This window comes from Chaetodon trifascialis, chromosome 16, assembly GCF_039877785.1.
Source record: "Chaetodon trifascialis isolate fChaTrf1 chromosome 16, fChaTrf1.hap1, whole genome shotgun sequence".
NCBI classification, from domain to species: Eukaryota; Metazoa; Chordata; class Actinopteri; order Chaetodontiformes; family Chaetodontidae; genus Chaetodon; species Chaetodon trifascialis.
Window position 1 is genome coordinate 16,021,407 of NC_092071.1, and position 19,129 is coordinate 16,040,535.

Here is a 19,129-nt window from a genome sequence, read left to right on the forward strand (position 1 = left end):
CATCAAGAAAGGCCATGCTGCAACAAAAACACATGATGCAACTGAACGAAATGACTAAAATGAAAGAGGATTTCTCTTATTTACAGATTAATCTAGACAGACAGGGAACCTGAAGGGAAAGATAAAGTTAACTCGGCCGCTTGCAACAGGCTAGCAGTGATGTGGTGTTCAAGAGACAATATATTAAAAGGAGTTGCTGGTGCAACCAGACCAACTGTAGCGTTACTGAATTACATAAGATTGTATGGGGATGTCTGTGGTGGGTGTTGGAGGATGTGGGGTGGATTTTCTTTCAAAATATTAATGGACTTCCTTTTAGAGGCCAAGTATGGAAATAGAGAGCTTAGTTCCCATAAAGAGGCTCTGGGACTGTAATGCTGTAGTTTGTGTTGGAAGTGATACTGTAGGTCAACTTTTATGATCTTCTTCTACAGTATTGCAAACAGAAGTGATACATTTTAGCCAGTTTACAGCTGAAAAGCAGCCAAGCAACATTTGGATCGCGCTGATTTAAACAACAGATGATACCTAACCCATGGCGCTGGTCGTGTCTCTGTTTCAGATGGCTGTTTGGTGGCAGGCTCTCATCCTCCTTTGCTGTATGCTGAACTGTGTGGACTCTTCAGCTCCATCTCCAGTCCTCCTGAGGATCAAATACAACAACTCCTTTCGTCTCACCAGGTCCACTCGAACCCATGTCCAGCAGCTGCAGAAGAAATATGTGAGTCCTGAAAACTGCTCTCTGCTGTCCTGACTGGCAGGCTTGTTGCTGTGAGCTCTGTGCACATCCAGCATTAGCTTTCCCTAATGACAAATCATTAATTGTTTTTTTTACTTTAACAGAAGGAGCAGCAGTTGGGAAATAAGCATTTTGAAGACAGAAGCCGGCAGTTAAAGGACCTGCCGTCACTTTCCACAGATTTCTACAGCTGGCTAAAGCTGACGGTTAGTATCTGCTTGAGTGTTTCAAAACAGCCCCGTGGAAAACCAGTCTGCTTGTTGTTGTGCCAAAAGCAGTCTCAAACTTTTCTGAGAATTTCTTCCATTGTTTTGATTTTTCAAAATCCTTTTTTTTTTTTCCTATTCTGGGATTCTAAAACAAAACCTGATGACATCGTCAGAAAGTCTGTTCTTGCAGAATGTAAAACTTGTAAAAATTTGAGTGGAATTCCCCTTTTAGAACTTCAAGCACAGAAAGGGGGTTGTTGCAACTTCGTGATTATGTAATCATGTGGTTGTCTGTTGTTGTGCGCTCAGGACTCGGAACGACTGCATGCTGCTTTCTGGGACATGCAAGCCTACTGGAATATGCTGGAGTGGAAGAGAAAGCAGCTGGAGAAGGAGGAGAAAGAGCAGATGGTGGGACAGGCGGTCAGTTTACCTCAGAGCATCAAATACATTCAACTGGACCTGAGGGACCTGATGAGCCAAGTCAGCAATCAGGTATCCAGTGTTTTTACTGAAATCCACCCACATTTTGTTCTCTTTTTAGTGAAGACGTTGGAGGAAGTGACACCAAGGTCTGATAAAAAATTGTTTTGCTTTCTTCTCCAGATGAGCTACATGCAGAGGTCTTCGATGACACCAACCTCTGCTCCGGCACGGGTGGCCTCAAACCCAGAAACAAGCTCTAAAACGGTGTGGGACAGCCGCGTGGAGGGTTACATCATTCTGAGGGATCTAGACCTTTACCTCACCAAGCTGGCAAGAGACTTCCTCCTGCTGGCTTCAAAAAACGTGCATGAGTCAGCAGCGAAAAAGAACGCTGGCGCCTAGACGACACGCACATGCACACAAACAGGCAACAGGAAGAAAAAGGCTGAACTGACAAGCAGCACCGAACAGAAAATTGGAATTATAGTTAAAAGTTGTCAATACTTGACTTGGAGCCCTCATTCAAGCTGTTTTTTTTTTTCTTTTACATGATATTTACTGTATATTTATGGGCTTTCTTGGGTATTTCCCAGAGTTTCTGTCTTACCTCTAACTGCAAGTTAGCAATGAGCTGCCAGAGCAGAGAGAACAGTTCCCAACATCCTGTTTCTCCCCCAAGCCCTTAATCTATGGGACTTTCCAAAGATACGTTTACTATTTATTAATATATTTATTACATGCTATTTATTTCAAAGTAGTTGGTTTTATTTCTCTTACAATATAGAGATAATGTGTTTTACATTAGAAGACATTTTATATTTGATATATTTAAATATATTGGTGTAAGGTTTGTATGACTGACAATAAAGAGATGAAGCATTTGGAACAGTGAGGACTTCATGTTATGATTTTCTAATCTTAAAAAAAAAAAAAAAATAGCAGTAATTATTGCAACATTGACAACATTCTCGTAATAATGATGATGTGTGTGAATTAAAAAGGGATCTTCCTTCTGTTAAGTAAGTTGAATGTGCTTGTGGCATCATCCTGCCGGCTGCAATCTAACAAATAACAACTTATGAGTGGCAATCCTCCAGTTAGCTGAAAGGATTATTGTTCGTCCGGATGCTGTTTTCTGTTTCTTCATGTGGTGTTGATCCGAGGGGCAGTCTGCAGAGTGAAATCAGATTGAACACAGTCAGCTGGCCGAAGTGTTTTAATATTAAAAAACCCCTTCCTCCCTGCAGGCTCCACACATGACAGCAGAACAGCCGCTGACTCACCACTAGCAGATGTCCTCGCTTGCCTTTGGCCACCTTTAGCTCTGACCCCCTGATGAAATCAATGATTCCCTCCTTGCCTCGAGCCACAGCAAACCTAATACTGCACGCCACACATGAGGTAATAAATACAGACAGGACAGGGAGATGAGTACTGATGGGTTGGCAACAAACACCATAGAGAAGCAGGAGGACAGTCCTTACCTGCCCGGGCTGATGTTGACGTAGTTGACTTTGCTGGCCATCATGGCTAGTTTTGTCACCAGCTCAATCACATGGCTGCAGTGCAGCACCACGTCACCCTGAGGGAGACACAGCTGCCTTTAAAGTGGTTGCATGGTTGCACACTACTAAACAGAGATGACTGCTGAGTCTAACCGTACCTTCTGCTTATTGTCCTCACTGGGCATGTGCACCACGAGCATCCCATCGCTGAGAGAGCTCACAGAGATACCTGTTTAAGAGAGAGACTCACTGAACTAACTAACACTTAATTGGACAACTGTCACAACAGTAAAGACCCCTCAGCAATGAAAATACAAAAGAAATGAACATGAGCTCGGCAGTGATTATGGATTCAAGGACATTACTAAATATCTTAACACAATACACTCCTCAGTCTCACCTCTCAGAGCTGTGTAGTCAATCCTCTGTTTGATCTTGGTCCTGTCCACCAGCACAGCAAAGTTGGTCGTGAGGAGCAGCTGGCGAGGGCGAGGCTTGAAGCCCTTCCTGTCGTACTTGATGACCGAAACACCGTACTGAGAAGCACAAGGAGACACATTACTGTGAGGCAGCTGAGAGGTTATGTAGCACTTTCATTATCATGGTCACAGAGGAAAAAAAGTCAATCCCACCTGCACTTTGTCATTGCCGAGGGTCTGGACCACTTTGAGACTGATTTGCTCACGTTCTATAGAAAGCAATAGGAACACCTTTGTAAATATTTTGTGTTTTTTGGTGCACCTTCCGTATGCTCTTAAGAGGTAAAGAATCAACATGTACCCAGTCTGGAGTCCAAAAACAGCCTTCCCACACTCTGAGGGTAGCTGTCTTTCTGATTCTTGAAGATCTCACTGGCTACAACCTTCTGCATCATCTAGAGCAAAGAAAAAATCATGCAAGATGAAAACTTAGCACACTTACTATTATTATTTTTAAGCAAGTAAGGTCATGCTTTCTATAGTGAGTACCTGCTTCTTCCACTCAGGCTGGACCCTCCTGCAATACTTCATGACCATGTTTCTCAAGTGCAGCCTTTGCAGGTGCTCAGAGGCCTGTAGGGCGTCATGGAGTTGACAGTGTAGAAGCTGCATTAATATCTTTACAGACTCTTATTTGTATTCATTCTTTCATTTGCGGGCTGCTTGTACCTCAACGAGAGAGGGAGGAGGTGTTGGCCAGTTTTTGTCCAAAACGTTCTTGGGCAGGTTTTTGCATAGATTTTTGAGGAAGGAGTAGCGCACATGGTCCAGGAAATACTCATTCTCAGGGCAGTATTCCTCTTGGCGGTAGATGAAGCCTTTTATGAATCTGAAAATAAGACACATACAAGGAAGGAAATTTACTTTACATGCAAAACGCACGGGTAAAAATACATGAGAAATAAACTGTAACAAAGCATAAATCCAGCACCTGCGTATCAAGTCAGCAGCCTGTCGACGTTTCTTAGCCCTCCTGCGTGCTTTCATCCCTCGCCACGCAGACTGGATCACTATCACTACACATACATACGCATACATGCATATATTAACACCAAGTTTAATACCTAGCCAAAGAGAACATCCTGAGGTTAGTTTAGCATACTGAGAGAGGCAGCTTAGGACAAAAAAGATATGCTGGAAATGTGAACTGAAGTCAAATATAGGTATTTTTATGTGCATGTACATAAATTTAACAAAGCAGAGGGTCCTAATATAACAATAGAAAAAATCAAATACAAATGAAAGTAAAACTCCAGCTGAGGAATAACTTGAAGTTAGTTTTGAGTGCCAAAATTTAAATCCATCAAAATGATTAAAATATAAAACAGACGCACGTAATCAAGCCTGATCATTTCTGTGAGTAGTTTTAGGGACAGTCAGACTGTCCTGTACGGACAGGAAGGAAATTGTGAGGGAGTTAACAGTGGGAGGCGCTCTGACCTGCATGTCTGATGCGCTGGTACTTGGCTCTCTCCCTGTAGCCTCTCCATGATGTCTGCAGGGTCAAAGCTGGAACATAACAAAGAGTAAATGGATTTATGCTTTTCCATTGAGGTGTTCAAGAGGTCCTGCTGACTCAGATCAATGTAGGATTTATCCCCCGCAGGTAATATTTAACTGGGAGATATTTGCTTCCTTTCTCATTTTCTGACACCACAATGTTTATAGTCCTTATCACTGTTACTTACCTATGTCTGGCTTTTTTGCTTCTAGTGCATCTTCAGTGTTGAAGAGAGTTTTGGGGAAACGGATGAAGATTTTTGACCTGCAGAAAGTACACAAAGTATTAGTTGTTTGCAGCTATGCACTGTGTCTGGGTGGCCCCATAATTTGTGTACCCACTAAGCTATTACCAAACCCTCCTGCACTGTATACAGTACTCTCCCTCTCCCTACAACAATACATTACCTTCCCAGTTTGTACTCTTCTGCTTTGTAGCCCAGGTGGTTGACCAGTGTCGAGACACCATCTGCGAGTCTGCCATGCCAATTGGGCCATGTCTCAGGACACAGGGGTTTATACCTAAAGCCATTTGTGTAAAATTATAAAGACAGAGGGCTGAACATAGAGTGAGCAGAATGAATAGTCACTCAGGCTGCAAGTCACTGAGTCAGAGAGAAGGTCAGTCACCTCTGCAGGAAGGCTTCGAAGCGACGTCGATAGGCAAAGCCAGCTCTCCTCACCCTCAGGTTTTCCATCAGGCCCAGGTACTTCACCTGGTGTCTGACCAGAACTTCATCAAACCTTCCTGCAGGGAGGGATCATATTCACTGGCGACAATAATGCACTCATGGCAAATCTTATGACACACATACTACACTAGAGTATACACTACACATTACATTATATACAGTAAGCTGTTGAGAAGGGAGTCAGACCTTTATTTACCTCAAATGAAAAACAACCACACCTTTGTTTATTTCATATTATTGGAGAACAGCCTTTATTTCTAATTTCCTTGTTTTATGTGTCATTTTTTATATGTTTTTAATATATTTTTTGCTTATTTGTTGCTGATGCAAACCCAACACTTCCTCAATCACATTAAACTGCTTTACAGGGCAGAATTTATTGCCTGGGAGGCTTTTATTGTCAAACATCTGCAGGAATTGCTGAGTTTTATTAACAGCAGCATTAATTCCATGAGAAAGGACAACAGAGGAGAATCAAGCACAAACGAATTAATTAGTGAACATGTCTATAAAAAGAGAAAGCAAGTGTTGGGATTATGTTGTACTGAGTGCCGGAAATTAGTTTACAGCACAGGCGGCAACGAAAACTGAGGAGACTACTACAATATACAACAAATTCATAGTTCGAGATGTAAAATGTACCTGGTTGCTTGGCATCATTAGGTTTGATACAGCGCACGTAGGATGGCTCTTTAGACATGAGGATCTCCATGAGTTTCATCAGGCTGTTTTTAAACTGAGTGGCAGCCTAAAGGACAAATCAAAAACATGAAACTCTGGGAAATTCCATGTATATTTGTGTGTATGTGTTGGTTTTTTTGGAAGAGGGGGAAAGTATTCATAAGTTTGGAAATCTTTTATTATATATTATATATAAACCACAGAAAAACTTTGATTTAAAACCACATCAAAAACAGCTGTAAGAGAGAGAGAGAGAGAGAGAGAGCCATTATAATAATTCTCACCATCTCTGGGCGTTTCTGGTCTATAACTTCCTCTCTGCGGAAGCAGTGCCTTAGGATCTGGTTGTCTGACTGGCACATGACCTGTACAGAGACCAAACCACACAACCACATGTCAACACGGCATGACCCCCTCTTCCTCTTTGCTCAGCGATGACAAGAGACACAGAGGTTTTCAAAGGCCGTGGTGAGGCTCTACCTTGTCCATTTTCAATATCCTCACCTCTTTCAGGTTTCTGTTCAGCGAGTCATTGTTCTTGTCGAGGAAACCTGAATGAGACAAATAATGCAGTTTGTCATTAAGGAATCGGCGGTTTGTGGGACATGCTCTGAAATTAATGTTGCCTCTTAGAAGGGAATGACGTTTAACCCATGCTAAAGGCAGAGATGTAAAAATAGTCAACGGGTTTATCTGGTGATAAATCACAGCTTACCATTGACATTGTAGTTGACCTCTCCAGCATAATGCAGTAGCCTGAACTCCTCCCTACTCATCACCCTGCGAATTTTCCCATTTGCCAACTTGTGACTGAAAGACACACACACACACATATGTACAAATATACATAGGATTGCTGATAGAAGACGCTGTAGTTAGAAGAGTCTTTTACTGTAAGCCAAATGATGCTTACGTGACAAAATGGGGATGGCCTCCCAGTGTGTCTTCCAGTTTCTCTAAAAACGAGACATCGCAGGTCTCTCCAGGCCTCAGGCACTCCTCATCCTGAAAAAAAAACCAACAAGTCCTACTATAAGACAACACCATGTACAGAGACAAACATGTAGACTAGGAGTTGTCATGCGCACCAGAATGGAGATGATGCCTTTGTGCTTCTCCTCGATCAGGTCACAGATGATCTTGTTGTCAAAGTACTGCACTGTCTCCCACTGATATTAGAGGGACACATTTAAGGGAAAATAATGTTGTGTTAGCATGGAAATATAAATATTAATAAATACACATGAAACTTACATATTACATAACTTACTGCAATTCCCTCTGTCTCATACTCCTCCTGCTCAGATCGCAAGGTGAGCTCAATAAACAGTTGCTGGAGCTTCTCATTGCAGTAGTTGATGCAGAACTGCTCAAAACTGTGGTCAAAATAAGGGAAATGAGATCAAATGCACGTGCTGAGAAGCAGATTATGATGTGACAGGGAAAAGGGAAATTGACACAACTCTCACCTATTGTGCTGTAGGACTTCAAAGCCATAGATATCTAGAAGCCCTATAACAGAGGAGCCCTTACTGCTGTGGTAGAGCTCATCCTGTATGACATATAAAATATATAGTATGCTATAAATAGTAAAACACAGTATGTTGATGGAGTTTCAACTGCTGTCTCTGAGTTGTTATCAGAAGTGTATCTGCACCTTCAGAGCCAGTGACTGATTGATCTTCTCCACCAGCCAAGTGAAGGTCCGACCGTACACAGCCTTGGCTAAGGCATCACGGGCAGACACCGCCTGCTCAAAATTCAGCGGGCTGATCATCTGAAACGCACAGGAATGACACAAAATTTTAAAATCGCACGATACGCACCAAGCTGCCGAAAACATGAGGAACAAGGACAAAAAGAACGTCACCTCCTCTCCTTTGGCAGTGAGTTTCTTGTGAGTGAGTGCCTCCCTGAGGGCTGAGCCATCAACACCCAGCAGCTGGAAAACAACACATCTGCTCTCAGCTATGCCTTCTTGCGTGTTTTTGTGCATATTTGAACATCTGACGATACTAGTGGGACTGTTCTGACCTTTGTAAGATTGCTCATCTCAGTCTCAGTGGTGATGAAAGTGTCTCCTTCCTCCCCTTCTCCAAACTGAGTATTCCCCAGATGAAGAACACTGGCGATGATATTCAGCAATTTCTGAGGTCAGGCACGGGAAAAACAGTTAACAACAACAACCTCGCAGATGCTCCGTCTGTTCTTTCAACTAAATAAATGTTTGGACAGTCATTGAGAATATCATTAATATACACTCAGGACTAAAGATATTGTTCTTTTTAAGTGAAAAAGTTTTCAAAATACCACTAATATTAAATGGTCATCACAAATGCTTGAGGTTGGAAGTTGATGTAAACAATGTCGGATTCAAAACTTCCTATAAAATTGCTGAGCCTAAAGGACACAAAAATGTTGTTTGGATTGCACTATAAATTGCACTGTAGTGTAAACTTGAAACACTATTTTGTGTAGTTGTTCTCAATGCATTCATGATGATAAGAAATGTGATGTTTGGCCAGTGTAAGAAAGTAGGATAACAAACAGTGGGCATATTCATGGTGGAATACAACATTCCCAGTATGATAGAAACTGAAAGAACATTGTTCATCTTGGATCCACTCCCATGACTCTGCCATTTAAAGAGTTCCACTTTAATGTGGCAAATGTGGTAAACCAGATAACATGAGTGACAAACACAACAGTAATGATGTTTCCAACATCCAGTGAAATCATTCAATTCTGCTATTGTTTCTGACCTGCACTTCTTCCTCCGTGAATCCAATAACAGACAGGGCCTTCATCACAACTTTCCAATTATTCTTGTCGCTGACGGAGCTCAGTCTGGGACAGTTGCCCTGAAGATGACAATTAAATATTACACAGCAGCTGATGGTTTTATTGCATAAACCTCAGTTTAACATCTGCACCACACACACCTTGACCAGATAGTGGTAGCTCTGAGGGTTTCTTTCCAGGTCCAGTGTGTTAAGCAAGTCATCATCTCCTCCATCCAGAAGCTGATAGAAGATGTGGAAGTTCCTCTCTCCGTGGTTCTGGTGTACTACACGTGATTTCTCCAGCAGGTAGTTCAGGATGTGACCGCCCACTGGCGCCCCCTAGGAGAAGTTACACACAATGGAGTAAGCAGACAGTGACTGTTGAAAAGCAGGATCAGCACTTTGAGTTTCTATGTCAATGACATAACTAAACTAACTGCTGTTATCAGTATGGTGTAAGCACATATGGTTACTAGAAAGAGTTAGAAAGCCAAAGAGGAAGTGTCTACCCTAAAGTCAAACTGGACATCCATGTATTTTCCAAAGCGGCTGGAGTTGTCATTCCTTAGTGTCTTGGCGTTGCCAAATGCCTGCACAAAGGAAAACAGCCAGGAAATTAGAGGGAGGAAATGAAATCAAGAGCAACAATAGAACAACAAAGTCAAACAGGAAAAGCATCAAAACATATTTATAAGATGCAAATGTGAAGAGATAATTCCGATTTCTCTGGTCAAGCAGATATCATATATTGCGAAAGACAAATAAACATGTGATAGTGGCCATTCAGTTTGAAATGCCAACAGTGAAATACCTCCAGAACAGGGTTAGACTGCAGTAAGCGGTCACCGAGGGTAGCCATGTGATGATTAGCGGGACAGGTGACAGCGTAGTAGAGGAGGATCTTCTTGGAGGCCTCTGTTTTACCTGCTCCACTCTCACCCGATATGAGAATACACTGGTCCTTCCTCTCTGTCCGCATGGCTCGGTAAGTGTTGTCTGACAAGGCGTAGCTGAGGGAAAACACAAAGGCAGCTTCAACTACAGAACTACCTACAGCTGAAACGTGGTGGTGGAACAAAGACGCTTCAGTCTAACAGAAGCAATGGGAAGTGGATTTTTTCTATTATGATAGTTCAACTGTAAAGTCAGTTGTTTGCATTCTTCTTATTGTCTGATTTATTTGTCAGTGTTAAAAAATGACATATCCCCACAAATCATAAGAATTCATAAAATTAGCCAGTCTGTCACTATACATAAAGCAGGTGAAACAGTTTTTTTGTGATTAAATATTCTATTTCATGATGAGGCAGTCCACACATAGAGCTGTTAGAGTTCTACTGAGAGTTTTGAGGTAGGCAGATCAGACGCAATTAGTATTGGCAAAAAAGTCAGAAGATGAATGGATAATAAAAATAATTTTTGCAGCCATGAAGTTATGTACCATTTTACTGTATATTTATTGTGCTATAGAAAACCTGTGTGGAGGTTTCCATTTTAAAGCATATGGTACACACATACCCAGACGCACCGTGCCTCAATAAATCCTGTTTAATCACTGAGAACCAATTAAGTAATATACGGTTCTCATGCCATATGATCATTAGCCAGGCAGTGGACACTAGAGGAGTGTGGTGGAAGGAATGTCTGAGGATGAAGTGACTCACATGTGAGGCGATATCTCATAGAAGCTGACCCCTCTGTAACGTTCCATCTGCGGCTTGGAGTAAATCTGCAGCTCTTTGTAAGGGTTCACTGACACCAACACGGAGCCAATATACGTCTGAGCCAAAACATTAGAACACATTCAAGTATGTTTCAGCACACCAACTGAAATGTTGTGGAACATATGAAGAAAATTGGCTTCATTACATAGATGAGGTTTTCTCTGAAGCGTCTGCGGAGGTTCTCTATGAAGGCTGCCTCGCTGTTGAAGTTTTCCAGCAAGACAAAGTCCTGCACCCCGACCCTGTCCCGGGCAGTCAGGGCACTCTCCATCACCAGGCGCACTCTTCCCTCAATATCCACCTCCTGCAGAAAGAAAGAGTAGGAGGAAGATAACAGAGAGGCACAGAAATGAAGCACCTTCCACAGTTGTGCAGAGAAAAGCTTTCTGTTCTGACAACTTTCAAATAGATGTAAGTACACCTGTAAACCAGCAAGGGGCGCAAAAGATCTATTCCCACTTCATTTGAGGCATGCTACATTCACCCAGTTACGAAAGCATTAACATCTGGTTCTCAGTATGACAATAACTGTCCCATTATATCACGAGATATAATCCATTTATGAAGACAGACAATACGTTTTTTCTAAAGATCTTCAAAATATTAGGACAAATGACTCGAGACTTCCCGACCACATCACCAAAACAACTGTGTAAACACACCAAGAAGGAACAGTCCCATCGAGACTTGCCAAGCTTAAACAATGAAGACATTTAAGGAATCCAAATGATAAACAGAAGACAAGATCGACTCTACTATTATGCAATAGTGAGTGCATTATGATGTATGTACAGTACACAACAGCTCGATATCACCAGACAGGATTTAACTAATGTCACTGGGAAAGTGTGTGTACATGTCAACCCCACTGTGATGGCAAACATCACAGTGCAGACAGGGAATAATTACCAGCAGAGTGAAAGTGTGAGATATGCCCTGAAGTAACATATTACACATACAACCACATGCACAGGCATGTGCACATACAAACAAAGAGATAAAAATGTCAGCAGTCAATACTTACTGATGGTAAATATCCAAAAAGTGTGTAATTAATGCACTACATCTGAGCCAAACCAGCTGCACTCTATCTTCAGTATCACAGATCCATTTATGAGTGACGCCTTGCTGTTTCTTTTTACACATTCATAAAAAAAAAAAAAAACAAGCAGAAAGTGGAACAAAGGGGCTAGACTTCCACAGGACTTCTGTTTTTCTTGAATGCAAGAGCCTCTCAAGGGTCTCATTTGGCTGGTTAGTGCCGGTAAAAGGTCATTATCTCTGAACACTGGATGCAGGAAAATCCTTAAAAAAACAAGAGGACAACAGTGGAAGATAGCCAAGAAGTGAGAGCAAAGGAAAGTCACTGGATGCTTCCACTGCAGCCCCCTCCCCTCTGTTTCACCTTGGAGTATTGTTCTCCCGCTCCTGCAGGTGGGCTTCCTACAGATAGTAATTACAGTTCACAGTCAGATTTTCCAAAGGATACAACTAAGGAATGTTAAGGTCAGGTTAAGGACAGGCATTCAGTGGATGCTGCTTCGTGTTTCTATGTCGGTGTCAGCAGCTGTGCATGCTTTTGTATCCAGCAGTGAGGATATGTGCTTTGGTATGCCTGGTCAACAAGAAATTAGCACTTTTATTCATGCTCAGCAAAAGTGGAATAATTCGCAGTGCAGACTAACAATTATCCTTAAACAGCTTTAGATTGTGGGGCATCCCATGAAGGTGCAGTTGTGGCCAATTGCTCAAGAATATTACTTGCTTTAGTCTGAATTTTATTGGTGAGTGTGGCTGCAGATAATTACATATCATGTGACAGTGACCAGCACTACCTGGCTCTGAACAGACTCCTTTGGCGTGAATCTCATTCCACCTTTCTCAGATCTCATACCCTTTTTTGGTTCAACTGCGATTTTATTAAGATGTATAGTAGCTGCTGTGCTGACAGTGTCTACTAAACATCCACAATTGTGTAACAGTCTTGTTATGCTGACTTGATTTTTTTCTAGACAGCATTACACGGACACTAGAACATTGGACTTCCCAGGCAACAAAACACAAACTCAAAAACACAGCGAACATTGTTTTCAAGGAGCTATCTCTCAGCAGTCATGAGTTCCATATTTTTTTAACTTTATTTTATCACCATAATATGTGGGGGGGGGGGGGTCTTTTAATCATGTGAAGCCTCATCCAAAACACTTCCTTGCTTCCAAAACATAGAGACACTGCTACTGCTGTGGTAGAGCAAATCATTTTTATGGACACACTGTGGCTGTGATACCTTGAGAGCTACAGGTCGGGGACAGAGATATAAGCACAATACAAGGTAATCCTTGCAGCTTTGTTTTCAGTGAACTGACCTCATGCTTGGTTGTTATAGCAGAGAGAGTCTAATCTTAACTGATAGGCTCCCAGGAGTGCTTGAGTGCTTTATGGGGGATTTGACACTGAGTACCAGGGAACTTTAGTAAAAGCTGCAGGTTTGTAGGTGCAGCAGCAGTGACAACCAGTGAGGAGGCTAACTCAACATTGCGACTTGGCTCCTGGCCCCATGACTAAGCTCTGCTGGGCCGACTACATTCGGACTGTCTTCCTTATAAGGCATGCCCCACCACTCTGTCCCAGGACGAGCTGCTCCGGTACCACAGCTGGCTCTCTACCCCTAATGTGCCAGTAATGGATATGGTGGAAAAATACCAAGTTCATCCTCTGGACTGCTTGGGTTAAAGCTTATACAAAAACCAAAATACACACTGACTCATACACAAAAAAAATCTCCAAGTGACTCATTGTTCTGTTTTGCTTTTCCCTCCATGAGTGAACACAGTAAATTGGTGGAACCTATCTTGTGCTTCACTTTGTAAGAACAGATAATTCGCACACGCACACACGCATGCATGCACACATACACACACGCACATGCATACACGCGCGCGCGCGCACACACACACACACACACACACACACACACACACACACACACACACATCCCAGTCAGCGTGCAGCATTTAAACATGAAAACACAACAAGGAGCATCATAGTAGTCAGGATCTTACCCTGCCTTGGTACCTCATCCTGTCCTGTTATTGCTGGAAGAAGGCTGAACTGGTGGTCCCCCCCGAAGGGTGGTGCTCCTCCTCCCGTGTCAAACACTCTTCAACTGTAACTTTTCATCCACCTATGCCTCCGAGCGACAGAATTGGGTAACTTATCCTCTTCTTTCTCCCTCCACGTAAGTCACTTTCAGTCTCTTTTCTCAGCTTTAGTCTCTTTCTCCTCGTCTTCTCTCTTCCTCGTCTTAGTCCCCTGTGAGGACAAAACATACACTCAGTCCAAAACACCAACAGCCTCTCTTGTTTATACCTTCAATTCATCTTCCCTTTGACAGGTCAAGTTTATGTACGCCTCTCTGTGAGTCCCTCGCTCCTTCCCACTAAACTATGCTGCATGAAACAAGGGCAGGAACTCCTTTCACACGTCACACAACTGGACAAAAAAAAAAAAAAAAAAAACACGTCAAGGGAAAGTAAGCTATTGGATCATGCAAGAAAAAAGAGCCAGAGAAACAGAGAGCTGAAAGGGTCTGGAAAAAATTGCTAAGAGCCCCAAACTACAAACTTGTAATCACTGTGCAGCTATATAAAAGAGGGGAAGAAAAAAACAGATATCACATGATGAGATCTCAGTACATTCTTTCTTTCCTTCCCTCCCTGTTCAGCTTGCTCCCACCCTTTTCTCCCACAAGCTGAGACAGATTCACATGGGATGTGAGTTATGGGGGGTGTTTCACCAGCAAGACTGTGTGGCTCCTCGTGGCTGTCTGCCACTGTTGATGAAATAACTTACATCATAATACCACTCACTGCAGATATCTGACATTTAAACACAATAATGCACAGACCATCAGATTTCTCACTGCTTTGGTTCCCTCCCGTTCTAGGCATTTTTGGGGAGTGCAGTCAGGGTTACATCGTCCCTCTGAGAGAACAGCGCCTCCTCTGGTTTTCCTCCCCATATCTTTGCTCTCACCCCATTTTCCCTCATTCTGTCTCCACGCCTCACTCCCGTTCCTTTGCCAGCATCATCAAATATCCAACACTGAGGAATCTGAATAATGTTACCCAGATGGAGAAAGTCTCTTGCTCTTTTTTCCTCAATCTCTGGCTGTCTCAATAGTTAAACTGAGGAGGAAAAAAAATCTCCATGCTGCTCCCTCCCTACCCCCATGAAGAGAACTGGGGGAGAATTGACACTGTCACATTCATTAAACTATGTTAAACATCTTGTTCCAAGTGGTGTCACTCAAAACCTCATTCTGGTGCCCTGCCTCTTTCACTATATATGGTAAGCAGTCCTGTCAGGTCTGCCCTACGTTCCCACAACTTTTTTTTCTAATGTTTTCTCACAATTTTTCTTTCTGAAAATGCAGCCTCAGTGCCCCCTTGTTTTGCTCAGATACCTCACTGCATTATACTTGATTCATGCCAGCATCACCTCAAATGATCAGTCAGTGCAGGTCAATTTTGTATAGAGCGCAAAAATCAAAAGAAACACTGACAATGAGACGATACTTGATCATTTCGTTTGCAAAGAAAAGTTGACCACAGCAGAGTGGTAGGTATTGTTATGTCTCCCTATCAAAGCCACACAGTGCATTGAGGAAATATTCTGGACAAGAGGTTATGTGGTCTGTGTGCTTCAGGATGTCCTGTATTTTTGGTTTCAATGTTTCTGAAGTAAACACATGAAAATGAATGCATGCTGAACTATTGTGCCTATTGTTAGGATATATGTTTTTTGAAATATGAGCACAGTATGTTGAACGAACTACACTTTATGTTGTCAGGATCAGCATTTGTCGATGCCTGGCCATTAGGTGCTCACTTGTGAACTTCAGGCTCAGGCACTGGTTTCTCTCAGTTACTGTAGGTGTCTTGTGCACCGTGTCTTCAGTTTGGACCTTCACACAGCAGCTACTGCCATTAACAACACAGCTCCCAGGCTAACATTTACAAATGAAATACACTACACATTTAATCCTCTGATGATTGTTAACAAAAACCTCACAGTTGGGCGTGTTTGGATATCTCTTAGTCTTATTTGGGCCTACTCTTCTGGAGCCATCAGAAAAGTCAACCTGACATATTTTTCTGAGGTCAAAACCATGCACAGACATCTCAGACAGAATATAGTGCAGATAGATTGCTGGCAGCACTTTTTGTTTTACCTTTGAAGGGCATCCAAGACATAGCATGTGTAACCACATGCATGTGGAAAACATAAGGGTACTCTCCTAACACATGTGGTTTCTATACTTTGCTTACATTACACCTAACAGCATCTGGCACAACCTTACTGCAAATGAAATAAAAGGCACTTGAGTCAATCAGAAAGAAACTACATTTCCACTGTAGAGTGCATCTTCACCACCTGAGCTTACGGCATATCCTCCTGCCTTATGTTCCAGCTGAGTTTTTTCAATATGTGTTCCTATCTTTGTTTTGCAAGTTCCTGTAAGAAGGATTTCCTTCCTTCTGGTCGTTTCCTCATGTTCAGGGTCTTCCTCCATGACCATTTGTTTGAGCTCAGTTGTGATGTAAATTATACCTTTCTATATTTTAGCTCGAACTCCTGCATGTTTACATCACTTGCTTTCAATGATTTTCTTCCTATATTACTTTGAAATGCAAAGAACCTAAGGTGTTGATCTGGAATCTAACACTTATAACTGCTATTAAAATATGTACGCTCGCACTGAGTTGATTGATTCAAACCAACTTCCTCTCAGGAACAGGCTACACGCCCTCAACTGTCACTACATCCACTTCTGTCAAAGTCAATAACAAAACAGTAGAAGATTTAAGACAATCCCTCCTGCCCTTTTCTCTTTTTCGCAGATACAACCCTCTGCCTGACTTCAATTTCACTTAATCACATTAAAAACTCAAAAGGCTAATTCTGAACATCTGACATATTTTGGAGAAAATCCAAAGAATCCTAGCATAACCTTCCTGTCATGCATTCACTGCCTGTGTGACAGTGTCTGAGTTTGAGGTAATCCTCTGTTTTCCTCATTTTCTATTTAAATTGCTAAGGTTTTCCAATTCAGTGTAACAATGAATCACAGTGGAATGATGACTTATGTGGGCGGGGTGGAAAATGGGCTGTTTCTCCTCCCTTTCTTCTGATTCTCTCTCTCTCTTTCTCTGGCACACACATGCACATCACATAGACAAGATATGTGTCAGAATAAATTAGATAGTGGGTATCAGATATAATCTTTAGAAACTATCTATCTCATCTAAATGCTACCATGCCAACTTCATAGTCAAATTGTCTATTTCTCTTTTTCTTCTTTCCTTCCCATCTCTGATCTGTTATATTGCATTCTTCATGCTTCAGTGTAAAGTTATTATGAAGTTCATCTAACCTAGCTTCCTGACTGTTTATTATGTCCTTGGTAGAGATGCCATTTCCCACCTATTGTCCATCTGTGCTGAGCTCTCTCAGCACCCATCTGCTGTCCATTTCACCCCGTTCTCACCCCTACTGCCTTTCATCCCCCAGATCCCTGTTACACCACAATGGCTACTTTCTAAATTGATCAAGGTGTAAAACAAAACCCCATGAATCAATGAGCAGTGGAAACTCACTTGCAGATGTTGCAGGAATTCAGAAACAAAAAAGAAACAAACAACCACTGTGGTAATCTTAAGTCTGTTTTCTCTTAGATAGATAGATAGATAGATAGATAGATAGATAGATAGATAGATAGATAGATAGATAGATAGATAGATAGATAGATAGATAGATACCTTATTCATCCCCAAGGGAAATTCACATTCTCATTCTCTTGATGATAACAAACACGAGGAAGAGGATGAGGAAGAGGTTTCAGGACAATAATGTAACTTCTCTTGCATGATCACTGGGACAGTAACAAGCATGACTAAATCAACTCCTGTTGACATTCTGAATTATACTAAGGCTTAGGGCTCTGCCTAGTGGTAGTAATATCAACTACACTGAACTGGCTCCTATGCCTCTATTTTTATGAAAGGGATGGATTGCCATTATATTTGGTTCCTGGATGAATCCTAATTAGTCTGATGACTGCTTAATTTTTTCAGCTAGTGCCATAAACAGACAAAAATTTCCATTGTTTAACACTCAATTTTTTTTAAACAGGGTAATTCTAAAATCATCAACAGAATGGCAGCAAGAACATTGTCACGACACCCAAAAAATATACACATATGCAAACACACAAATACAAATACTGTAAACACATTCAAATACTGTATAATGTGCATGCATATCTGTAATATACCATAAACACGTAGATACATACATATATATACCTACCTTGTCGTAGTTAACGATCAAGGTGCATGAAGCCACACTGGAATTGAACAGTGAACCCTTTCTTCCATATCCCCCTCCGGTAGCAGTCTGGTGCTGGCCACAACTTTGGTTACTTGTGCAGCTGAAGGTGAAGCTCATAGAGTACACAATCCACTGCCAGGCTGATTTTCTTTTCCCAGACGCCCAGACAAAATGCACTCCCACTGGGAACCGCTGAATCCAGATGGATAAAATTACAACACAGCAAAGGTCCTTTCTGGAAAAAAAAAAGCTTGTAATCTTTATAGAAAGTAAAAACTGTGACTGCATTAAGCCTTCATTGCAGAGGTGATAGAAAATTTCAGGTAGTTTATAGCCTATAAATCCACTAGGAGGCGGCACTGCTGAAGTTAATGGTCTGCACAAAGTAATTAGATATGATGCTGATGACTGATGCCAGCCTCTGTTAAAGGTGGAAGAGCTGAATGGTAGTGTACCACACTGTGAATGTGTACAGGCCAACTTATTAGACTTAACTTGTTCACCTGCACTACAATTTGCTGTCTAGATGATTTGAAATACAATTTCTGTTGAAGTGATATTCCTTTTGCTTTGGACCTTTGGGAATATTGTACTTACTGTGCTACATTTATCTTGCAGCTTCAGGAAAAAACCTACAAACTTCTAAATTAAAATGAATTGCTAAAGATTAAGCCAGAAGTTCTCAACTTTTTTGGTTTAAAAACGGATTGGTTCATTAGAACCTTTTTTCTTCTTTCCTCTCCCATTAATCATCTCACAACTCCTCAGACTTCTCTTGTGACCCTTTAGGTGCCTGACCCCTAAATAGGGAACTACTGGACTAATCTACCTCCAACAGCTATCTACAAAAGTAACATTACACATAGATGGATCATTATTAGCAATCTAATAACAGCTCAGATAATAATGTGACATACACAATGGCTAGACTTCTGCAAAACAAATACTTTTACTTTTGATACTTTAGGTAAATTTGGCTTATAATCCCACTGAACTTTT

At 41.7% G+C, this 19,129-nt stretch overlaps 2 protein-coding genes across 2 annotated transcripts; one reads left to right on the forward strand and one right to left on the reverse strand.

Annotated features, from left to right (window-relative positions):
* The first annotated feature begins 535 nt into the window (after nucleotides 1-535).
* LOC139345034 (uncharacterized) lies at nucleotides 536-1,896 on the forward strand. The gene is made up of 4 exons (XM_070983483.1): nucleotides 536-721; nucleotides 844-945; nucleotides 1,258-1,443; nucleotides 1,555-1,896. The coding sequence occupies exons 1-4, from the start codon at nucleotides 536-538 to the stop codon at nucleotides 1,774-1,776; spliced, it is 696 nt and encodes a 231-aa protein (XP_070839584.1). The 3' UTR covers nucleotides 1,777-1,896.
* Nucleotides 1,897-2,081: 185 nt separating this feature from the next.
* Nucleotides 2,082-14,358, reverse strand: myo1ca (myosin Ic, paralog a). The gene is made up of 32 exons (XM_070983137.1): nucleotides 13,801-14,358; nucleotides 10,884-11,042; nucleotides 10,679-10,794; nucleotides 9,826-10,024; nucleotides 9,524-9,604; nucleotides 9,174-9,353; nucleotides 8,994-9,092; nucleotides 8,266-8,379; nucleotides 8,102-8,173; nucleotides 7,889-8,008; nucleotides 7,701-7,783; nucleotides 7,502-7,607; nucleotides 7,320-7,400; nucleotides 7,145-7,236; nucleotides 6,947-7,041; nucleotides 6,736-6,782; nucleotides 6,516-6,596; nucleotides 6,193-6,298; nucleotides 5,489-5,606; nucleotides 5,267-5,380; nucleotides 5,047-5,123; nucleotides 4,799-4,867; nucleotides 4,290-4,374; nucleotides 4,028-4,187; nucleotides 3,848-3,931; nucleotides 3,660-3,753; nucleotides 3,512-3,567; nucleotides 3,280-3,415; nucleotides 3,038-3,108; nucleotides 2,859-2,956; nucleotides 2,658-2,757; nucleotides 2,082-2,544 (listed from the first exon to the last, which is right to left on the reverse strand). The coding sequence occupies exons 1-32, from the start codon at nucleotides 13,816-13,818 to the stop codon at nucleotides 2,518-2,520; spliced, it is 3,138 nt and encodes a 1,045-aa protein (XP_070839238.1). The 5' UTR covers nucleotides 13,819-14,358; the 3' UTR covers nucleotides 2,082-2,517.
* Between the last annotated feature and the right edge of the window lie 4,771 nt (nucleotides 14,359-19,129).